We start from the raw sequence: 10240 nt of genomic DNA on the forward strand, positions 1-10240 counted from the left end.
GCCGCTGCAGAGCGGCCAGCCGGCCACGGACGTGCATGTAGCTTGACAGCGTCCTCTCACGCCCGCCCTGTCGCCGCACAGCGAAAGGCCCCTGCCTTCGTAGAAAGCTATGATTGGATGCGTCAGCGGCGTAGTCGTACACACACACATATGTGAATCCCCTCCTGCCCGCACTGCTCGGCAACAGAGGCGCCGGTGCGAAGTTCGTCAAGAGCAGCAGTGGGTCTGAGCCGAGCTGTCAGCGTTCAAGTTCTTGTAGAGCCTTTTGGCCTCGGGGAAATGAGATCAGACCGGCCTTGCACCTGCTGCTGCTGCCTGGTTTGGGAAGGGCAGAGTGTGTGCAGGGTCAGAACTTGTTCTGTTTCGAACCACCCAGGGCCAAACCACCAGTGTCCAATGCTCTGCGTAAAAATCACATTCATGCCACACATCGGTATCACTATGTACACACATCATCATCGGGTCCGGGCCGGGCACTCTGGGTCCGGCGCCATGTACAAACTTACAGCGTCGTCTACCATCATCCGCTTGCAAACAAAAACCCGGCAAAACCACAATACATAGGGATAGGGGGGTATCTCACGCTAGAACGGGGTGGGGGAACAGGGGAGGGGTCCCCTGGCTCCCTGGAACACTAGCTATAATACTGTTCTTGTGACACGAGCTAGGGTCACCGATCGGATCGGCGAGGCGAGCTTGGAGCTGTGCCCGTTGAGCAGCAGGAGAAGGCACATCAGAGCGCGGCAACCGTACCCTGCTGGACCCAAGGTCTAGCTACTGGATCATCTATCTACCTGGGGTCTTCTAACAAAACAAGAATCTCTTCGTCGTCGATGGTTCCGCTGTCAATGGCGTACTGCAATGCCGTTCTACCTTCGCGGTCTGTCGCCTGAGAATCAGCACCCCTGCATGGAGATTCAGGCAAGTTATAACATCCATGCATACTTGCAGCACAGAGACGTAAGGCGTATAAAAAGGAAGTACATTCCTATATCATAAGCATTATTAGTATACCTGGAGAGGAGCAGTTTGGCATGCACGCGCCTTCCTTTCAAAATGCTGTGATGAAGCGGTGTTCGGCCCCTAGAATCTGTGGAATTCACACTGGCCCCATACTGCAAGAGTAGTTCAACCATACCAATATCCGCGACACGGCATGCCAGATGAAGCAGAGATAAGCCCTCAGCGCAGCCATCCAATTCATCTGTCCGTGCGCTTGTGCTCGCAGGAGAAAGAGAACTCCTGGGAGAAATCTTCTCAACCGTACCGCGATCAAAGCATCTAGAGCTACCATTTGACGGCGAAGACGGTTGCTCTTGTAAGAGAAGCGCTTTTCCAAGAGTCAAGGCCGAATTGAATGATGTCTGCCCATAAGTTAGATTTACATCCGCGTTCGATCGCACTATCAGACTGTACACCTCCATCTTGTTGTTTGAACTTACATGATCCCACATCTGTTGTGCTAGCTGAGTCTCATCCATACTATGCTTTCGTACAAAATCTTTCTCAGCATACTGGAATATTTAAGAAACAATAATCATCAGCAACTGAACATCACTAGGCATATTATAAGTGAAATTATCTCTTATACCTTTCACATCAACAATGAATAGGACTATTGTTGTCTTGGCACAAATTAATGAAAACATGAGACTTTAATCTCATTCTTTTTTTGGTCTTTAATCTCATTCTCACCAAGTTCACCTACCATGTTCTCTAGATCTCTACCTTCTCACTCCCAGTTTCCCTAAAACCACGTATCGTAGAAATGCAATATTCTCAAACACACTTTATGATATATCTAATGTTCTTGATTCGCATGTGGAGGTTGTATCTCATGCAAGATACTGTTTCCTTCCATTTATTTTCTCACTCTCAATCTCACCAAAAAAAAAAAAAAAAACTGGCAGCCTTTTAGATACAGATGAGGTGGTCTGTTGCAGATATCCATAGTTCCTCTTTTTGTTTAAAAGGACTATTATGCACTCTGTAAACCCAATGTGGTCTATTCAGTGAATGTTGCCTATAACTCGCACATGATTCTTGAAATTGCATTCTGCTTATTAGTGATCACTAATGGTTTGCTGAAAAGTAGAATACACTGAAACAATAGGCAAACCATAAAGTACCTTGGCATGAATAAATTTCTCTTTCAGAGAGATAGGATCCGATTGTTTAGGCTTTCGGACAACCAAGTTATCTGGTGTGTTTTCAATTCCATCAGCTCTACAAAACAGTAAAACTTGCAAGTTAGCATGATACTACAACAATAGGGACTTCACAGATTTTTGTATAGTTGCAAACAGCATCGATTTACCTCGAAGTATCACCATGATCAAAACTGCTTGACGAAGTTAACATTTCTTCCCAGATAGTGTTGGCAAATGTGTTGCCTAAAGACTGGAAGAGATTGATTACAGATGGCTCCCACACCCTGACATCAAGTGTCAGAGACCTTACCTGCCAATACAAGGCACACTTTAGGTAATGTTCACCCTGATTTATCTTTCAACAATTAAAGCGCAGCCTGCTAATCACATTAATGATGAATTCATGCTAGGACTTACAAAATACTAAATCTAAAATGACATTTTACAATAGGTTGCTGAATGTTGTCTGAAAAAACTAAACCATTTCAAATTTTGTGCATGAAGTAAACACATTGCATCCCAAAATTCCTTAGTTTTCCTGTCAAAGATGCAGTTATTGCAACTCAGATTCTGGTTTGCAATGAAAAAACAAATGGGACACACAACTATCATTCAACTGTTCCTACACCTTAATATACTGAGCGCAAAACAAACAATATATATACATTTTAAATGTGTAAGGATTTTGAGTTGAAACTGTCAAGAATATTGCCTGTTCACCTTAGATATATGCACACCAAGATTTCGGTGTACACCAGAACATTCTATGCATACAAGGACTCCGAGGTTTAGGGATGCCCAATCAGGCTCTGCAGCACCACAATCAGCACAAACATCATTGCCAACCACCTTCCTAAGCAATTCAATTGGCTTGTCAGGTCTCATGCTGGTTCGGTGATGTTGTGTGACTCTGGAGTGCTCAAAGTACCCACTTCCTGAGTTCTTTTCCATCATAAAATCTTCACTCATGGAATGGTCAAGTTCTGTTGAGCTACTGAAAGAACTACTTTCGCTGTTTGTTCGATGATGGCCACTGCCCTTAGGGCTCAACAGTAGACGCTGGAACAGATTGTATTAGTGTTAAGAATATCAAATCTGGATATGTAAATAATTGCACAAAAGTCATTCAGCACTGACCCGTTCAGGGGATTGGGAGCTTAACAAAGAAGCAATGACACCAGTGATCTTTTCAATCCAATCCATCTGATCCATCGCACTCTCTGCCTGCCCAAGAATAGGTGCATGTCACTACTAAATAGACAACAAGCAACTTGGCATCTATTAAAAACTCGATAGTGTCATTCCTTTCTTTGCTGGCCTAAATGACAAATACAGACAACAGGTTTCTGGTTAGGCTGAATACCTGCAGTGTGTAGTTTTTTGTGGGCGAAATTATTCTGAAACAGAACCTTAGATCTGATTGATCTGCGTCAACTTTAATGGTTGATGTTAGCAGGTTTACTGTATGTCGTGCTACAGATTTCTCATCATGCACACCGCCATGGTAATGAGATGAGAACCATCTGCTAAGCAGCCCAGAGCCATGCTCAGTGGGAGTGCTACTTCGTTGGTTAGAATAACCACTCTGTAAAATCAAAAACAGGAAAAATTAACGGAATGGTGTGAACTGAAACAAACCCAAAGCATTTCTATAATATCATGCCAAATTGAGTACGTGTTACGGGAACTTACGGATGGTCTACTATTTTGCTTGCGGTAATAATACAACATTCCTCGATTATCAAGGACAAAGAACCTCCTTTTCCAGTCGCCTCTCAAATTCGAAGAACGCTTTGAGAGATAGCCTTGCCGAATAGTCTGAACCTGAAAATAAGTACACACTTTTGAACATCACATGCATTTACTGAATGAACACCTTCCTACAAGCATGAATCCAAATTTCAAGTCAACCAGAATGTGCTACCTTTCCCTTTGAAGCTGATTGCATGACGGCTTCAATCATCTTATGTGAACTTCGACCAATTGCTTGTATTCCATCACCATTAGGGGAATCAGTCATCCCGTTTGGCGACCACCGACTTTCCCGGTCAATCTGCCTTTTGAACTCTTGCATCCTCTCTACAAGAGCAGCTTGCTCGTAGTTGGACCTTTCTCTTGATTGCTGTGCATAAGCAAGAACCTGCAAAAGGAGAATCCATGGTGTGTTAAAACAAACATTTGTTACCAGGAAAAAGCAAGCAGGCACAGGCAGCTATGCGAAGAATTGGTGGATTCAGTAACCAAACGTTGCACTGTACTTCATTGAATCATTAAAAAATGGTCTCAGCAGGTGGTTTCCACTGTGCAATTTGCACAATTAAATGACAAATTAATTTAGAAATGAAGCAACTGGTACCGGACTATCTGACACCTATCTTGGAGGTGATTTTCACTGCAATTGCCATGACCAAATGACACAACATTTTTGCAATAAATATTTGAAATCAGACCATCTAACGCGTAATTGCAGGGGTTGAAGGTCATAAGAGGTCAATTTCTTTAAGGCGTTTTGTGCGACGAATCCAGGAGTCTGAGGTCAGGGAGGCTTTAAAAAGGATGAAATGAGGCAAGGCGATGGGCCCTGATTGTATCCGCATCAAGGTGCGGACAGGCCTCGGAGACAACGATAGTATGGCTAACTAAGCTTTTCAACCTCATTTTTGGGGCAAACAAGATGCCCGAATAATGGATGCGGAGTAAATTAATACCAATCTTCAAGAACAAGGGAGGCATTCAAAGTTGTACTAAGTACCATGGAATTAAGTTGATGAGCCATACAATGAAGCTATTGGAGAGACATTGAGCACGAGTTAAGAAGAATGACAAGCGTGACCAAAAATCAGTTTGGGTTCATGCCTGGGAGTCGACCATGGAAGCAATTTTCTTGGTACGACAGCTTATGGAAAGATACAGGGAGCAAAAGGGCATGCATATGGTGTTCATTGACTTGAAGAAGGCCTACGATAAGATAACGCGGAATGTCATGTCTTGGGCCTTGGAGAAACACAAAGTACATTACCCTCAACAAGGACATGTACGATAATGTTGTGACAAGTGTTTGAACAAATGATGGCGACACTGATGACTTTCCAATAAAATAGGACTACACCAAGGGTCGGCTTTGAGCCCTTATCTTTTTGCTTTGGTGATGGATGAGGTCAGGGATATACAAGGAGATATATCATGGTGTATGCTCTTTGCGGATGATGATGTGGTGCTAGTCGACGATAGTTGGACAAGGGTTAATAGAAAGTTAGAGCTGTGGAGACAAACTTTTTGGAATCAAAAGGTTTTAGGCTTATATAGAACTAAAATTGAGGACATGAGGTGCGGTTTCAGTACTATTAGGCAGGCTCTATAGGACAGCGATTCGACGTATGATGGTGTATGGCGTTGAATGTTGGCCACCTAAAAGGTGACATGTCCAACAATAAGGTATAGCAGAGATGTGCATGTTGAGATGGATATGTGGCCACACAAGAAAGGATCGAGTCCGGCATGAGGATATACGTGATAAAAGAATTGGGGTAGCAATGATTAAAGAGAAGCTTGTCCAACATCGTTTGGGATGGTTTGGACATATACATCGCAGGCCTCGAGAAGCGTCATTGCATAGCGGACAGTTAAGACATGCGGGCAATGTCAAGAGAGGTCGGGGTAGACCAAACTTGACATGGGAGGAGTCCGTTAAGAGAGATCTGAAGGACTGGAATATCACCAAAGAAGTAGGCCATGGACAGGGGTGCGTGGAAGCTAGCTGTCCACCTGCCAGAACCCTGAGTTGGTTTCGGGGTCTTATGGGTTTGTAGCTTACCCCAACTTGTTTGGGAGTAAAAGGCTTTGTTGTTGTTGTTGTTGAATGTGCAGATAACATGCAAGATTATAAGTTTATAACAAATGGCGCATCGGTGGAAGAGATTTTTTGCATATCCACTAACTAGTACATATGTATTACTTCAACTACATAAACTAGCACGGAACATTCACATGTAGCACTACAAAAAAATGAAAAATAGGAAGTCACGGTGAAATAGTTACTTGATTGATATACGGTTCCATCTGATGGAGTAATTCATATCCCTGAAAAAAACAACAGCAGATGAGGTTTGAATATCATTTGTGCATAACCAAGAAATATCAGAATGCAAATAATGACAAGCCAATACTTGTTTGAAATAACGAAGATGTGCATCCATTGTCCCACTAACAGCCTCCAAAAATTCAAATCTTTTCTTAGCCTCAATGTTTGAAAGCGCAGTCACCTGTAGATAAGACAAACAAAAGGCATGTTACAAGCAAGTTGGTGAATAGAGATACAGGGAAGCATTACACCTACCAGGTTGAAACGAGCTTGCTCAAATGAAGATCTGGCGCTGTGAAGCTCCTGGTAACGTCACAAGCAAGTTAATGATCATGGCTTCTAATAGAAGTTCAATAATGTCAAATAAGGAAAGGAACTTACATCCTCAACTGCAGTTGCTATGTCTGTCCTTGTTCCTTTCTTCAAGGATAAATACCTCTCACGAGCCTGGGTGAGAAGACAAATCAGTCAGCGAGACCCTTTTTAAAAATAAACTTGACTTTTGTCAAAAATGCATCAGCAACCGCAAATGATAGCATGCCGATCAACAGAAGAAATGGAATAAAGCTATCATATTGGTGTCACGGTGCAGTAAAATTATTCCCATGCAGCAAAAGGCAGATTCTGCTTATCCTAGATTAATTTTTACCATGGGTCAATATTTTAGCAACTAGGAGTCAGTAGACAGAAAAATAACACAGAAATAGCATCTACACATTATGGCAAACAGAATCCTTCTGATTATACTGAAAGTTGGCTATCATATTGGCAGGTTGACGGGAACAGGGTAAACAAACACCAAAACAAAAATGGGAGAATATATAGATACGAGCTTCAGAATCACCTTGAAGACATATTTAATATTGTAACTTTGAAATGAGCTCAAAACAGCATTACCTGGTCGTACAGAAGGCTAGCCTTGTCAAAACGCTTTCGGGCATCCTGATCAGAAGTTATCAAATTTAATGGCAGGTCCAAACCCAATGTGAAATTTACAAATAAGATGTTAGAAGAAAATTGCGCAAATACCTTCACATCATGCAAATCCATGTCCACAAACTGCAGCAGCTTGTCATTTAGCATATGTTCAACCTATCAGAACAGTATGCAAGAAGTTAGACCACCTAAACCTGAAGTTAAGCAAAAGGATGCGCATGCAATATATGCACATACAAATGTCTACCTGGGAGCGCAAAACTTCCTTGTATGTTCCAATTTCTCTCAAGGCAATTGTAAATTTGGTCATCACGGGTCCTGGACCAGAGGTACATGTCATAATTTATACATAACTGGCCAATTAGGAAACCAACAAGAAAAAACACTACAGCGCTGATGAAACCTAATGAAAGTTATGATGTCTTGTCATTTTCATTGACAAAAGCGCCCTTCAGTTCTCGGTTAGCTGTTACTGGGGTTTTTACACAGTGCCCATGAGAAGCTTATCATTCAGGAATTCCTGACCGCTGGCATACTAGTGCTAGTGGTTTACTAGAGATAGTAGTAGTATTGTATTTCTCCTACTACTACTCTGGCACTATGTGCGCATACAACAACCAACAAGCAGATAAACGACAACAAACCGACAAGGTAAATGACTTTTAAAAAATGGACGCCATGCAAACTGACGTTGCAGCAAGGAAAAAATAAAATGAACAATCTAGCTGAAAATCGAGATCTAGTACTTGAACCCTGCAATCTATTGATACGGTCATATATATAATTGACTACCTACAAACCAGCCTAGAAAATATTTTGGTGGTATAAATCCGTCTCAATTGAATTAGTTTGGGTACAATGGCAAACAAGCAATTTTAATGAACACCTCTTGGTATCAGAATCCTATCTAAAACAACACCTAAACGAGAGCCGGAGGAAGTATCCAGTTTTAACAAGCATGAAAACAAAATAATGCTCAAACTAAAGTGAGTGAATGTGACTATAACAGTACATAAATATACTTGAATGAGAACTATATTGCTAACCTCCAAAGGCAACACTGATTGGATCATTGTGACCACCTCCAAATGCTTCTAGTGAACTTGCAAACGCAATATCTCCATCATATGCTTCGCCTAGCCCTTCACTGAAATAAAAGGGCAAATGTAAACAAGTTCAATCCTAGATAGCACACTGCAGCACGCAAGCATAAATAGGGAGGATAAAGGGGCGTATGCCACTCAAATGAGATGGCAATGGTCACTTACGTGTATTTACGGCAACCTTTGTGATACTTCAAGCATCTCTCTCTCAGCAAGTCAGCACCTTCTTCAAGTGATTGCATCTATTTATTGAAGGAAAAACAATTTAAACAGTGTTCATCAATCAAACAAAATATGTTGACCCTTTTGGTATAAACCCAGAAACAACCATTAAAAAGCCTAGGTGCAAAGCAATTTGTAATCAGCGGAGCACACAAAAAATGTTTTTTTTTGTAATAAAAGCACATATCAAAAGCTCATCCTTTTGCTGAGTTGTGTATGATTATAGATTTATTACTCATACAATTGCATAGATAAAGCCTGTCGAGTTGCTTGGCGAATAGCCAAAACTCTGAACCAACCAATTGTACCAACACAATATCAAACAGTCTAGCAGTTGTGTATAGCAAACATACCCTACACCAGTAATTGGAACCAAATTGTTGCATAGACAAGCAAGCATTGTTGTCTCACTTGCATCAAAACAAACTTTGACCAATCAACGCACACGCATGGCAAAAGACAACGAGTAACATCTAACAGGATGGAGAATGCTATACAATTGTCCTGAGGAGCTCAGGTGGAACCTACTGATATGTTGTTAATATCACAACAGATTTAAATATAGCAATCAGACCAATCAAACAAACAACCAAAAAACAGATAAGAAACCTGCACATCAGTACCACAGGCAGAGCCAGGCAGACAATTTCGAATGGTTCGAGGCGAAGCTCCGGCGAGAGGGGTGCAGCCCCAGAAACAAGGACAGATCCAATCCATCGCCGGGAGCCCAATCCGGGAGCCACCAGCGGCGAGCACTACACCCGAAACTGCAAGCTGTTGTCGCTCCCCACTAACTAGCCACCCCCGGCCCTTCCCAGCGACGAAGCGGGGCTCTCCAATGCCCGCGAATCGAGATCCGAGGAGTAAGGTGGCTCACCTGCTTCCTGAACATGGGCGAGTCATCGAGCCTGGTGAAATACATGTCTGCCACCTATAAGCCGCCTCGCCGCCGCCGCCGCAGCCACTCCAACACCGCAACCGCACGGCCCTCCTATCTCACCATCAACCCCCGATACACAGCCTCCGCCTCCGCGAAACCTCGCCCGCCGACAGCCCACTCCGCCGCCACCGCCACCAGCACCACCTCGGCCTCACAGACCGACCTCCTCCGCCTCTTCCTCCTGCTCCGGACGCCGCGTGCCGCCGGCGGGAGCAGGACGCGGTCCAGGGAAACACCGACTAGGCCCGGCGAGAAACCCTAGGCGGCGGCCGGAATCGGCGAATGGCGGTGGGGGCGGAGGAATGGAATGGCGAGGGGAGAGGGGACAGGCGCAGACAGGCGGAGAGGGGTGTAAAGAGAAAAGAGGGTCGGGGGGACGGCGAGAAAAATAACGGTGCCCTCCCTCTCCCTTTTGGTTCGATTTTACTAATTTCTCGGGTTAATTAAGGGGAGTGGGGGGATTAGGAGCTGATCGTGCGTGGTGGGCCTCGCGTACGGGAGGGCGCGGGGCCCGGTGGCGGTGAGAGGGGCGCCGGTGGACGCGGTGCACGGGCGCGTGGGTGGCGGTTTTGGCTCGGAGGGGGCGGTCACCCGCCGGTGAGCGTAATGATGGACCGGTTACATGTCTTTGACCGGGGAATTTTTCGCTTTTTTTAAATGATGAGACTGCCGCTAGTTCTATGATCGTGTTTATGCTATGGACTGGAAAATTGTAGTAGCATCCTGATTTGACCACATGCTAAGCCAAGGTCGATACACCACTCAATAATCTTTACAATAATTCTTAAGTTTGGAGCTCTCAGAATAG

At 43.8% G+C, this 10240-nt stretch overlaps 1 protein-coding gene across 1 annotated transcript; it reads right to left on the reverse strand.

The window, feature by feature from the left end:
• Positions 1-397: 397 nt before the first annotated feature.
• LOC109751792 (ADP-ribosylation factor GTPase-activating protein AGD3) lies at positions 398-9846 on the reverse strand. Its single transcript, XM_020310683.4, has 19 exons — positions 9370-9846; positions 8436-8512; positions 8214-8314; positions 7415-7485; positions 7261-7323; positions 7129-7173; positions 6613-6678; positions 6487-6534; positions 6317-6412; positions 6189-6230; positions 4075-4290; positions 3843-3974; positions 3514-3735; positions 3288-3374; positions 2871-3209; positions 2318-2460; positions 2130-2226; positions 1015-1514; positions 398-905 (listed from the first exon to the last, which is right to left on the reverse strand). The coding sequence occupies exons 1-19, from the start codon at positions 9412-9414 to the stop codon at positions 791-793; spliced, it is 2505 nt and encodes an 834-aa protein (XP_020166272.1). The 5' UTR covers positions 9415-9846; the 3' UTR covers positions 398-790.
• Positions 9847-10240: the final 394 nt, after the last annotated feature.

Source organism: Aegilops tauschii, chromosome 5, assembly GCF_002575655.3.
Source record: "Aegilops tauschii subsp. strangulata cultivar AL8/78 chromosome 5, Aet v6.0, whole genome shotgun sequence".
Classification (NCBI taxonomy): Eukaryota; Viridiplantae; Streptophyta; class Magnoliopsida; order Poales; family Poaceae; genus Aegilops; species Aegilops tauschii.

Bases quoted from the DNA above. Each gene is read 5' to 3' on its own strand.
- LOC109751792 (XM_020310683.4), bottom strand. From the start codon at position 9,414: ATGTATTTCACCAGGCTCGATGACTCGCCCATGTTCAGGAAGCAG. The intron at 7,174-7,260 runs GTATTTGCGCAA...ACTTCTGATCAG, and splicing joins TGGATTTGCATGATGTGAAG to GATGCCCGAAAGCGTTTTGA. The intron at 1,515-2,129 runs GTACTTTATGGT...TAAATATTCCAG, and splicing joins AGAAATTTATTCATGCCAAG to TATGCTGAGAAAGATTTTGT.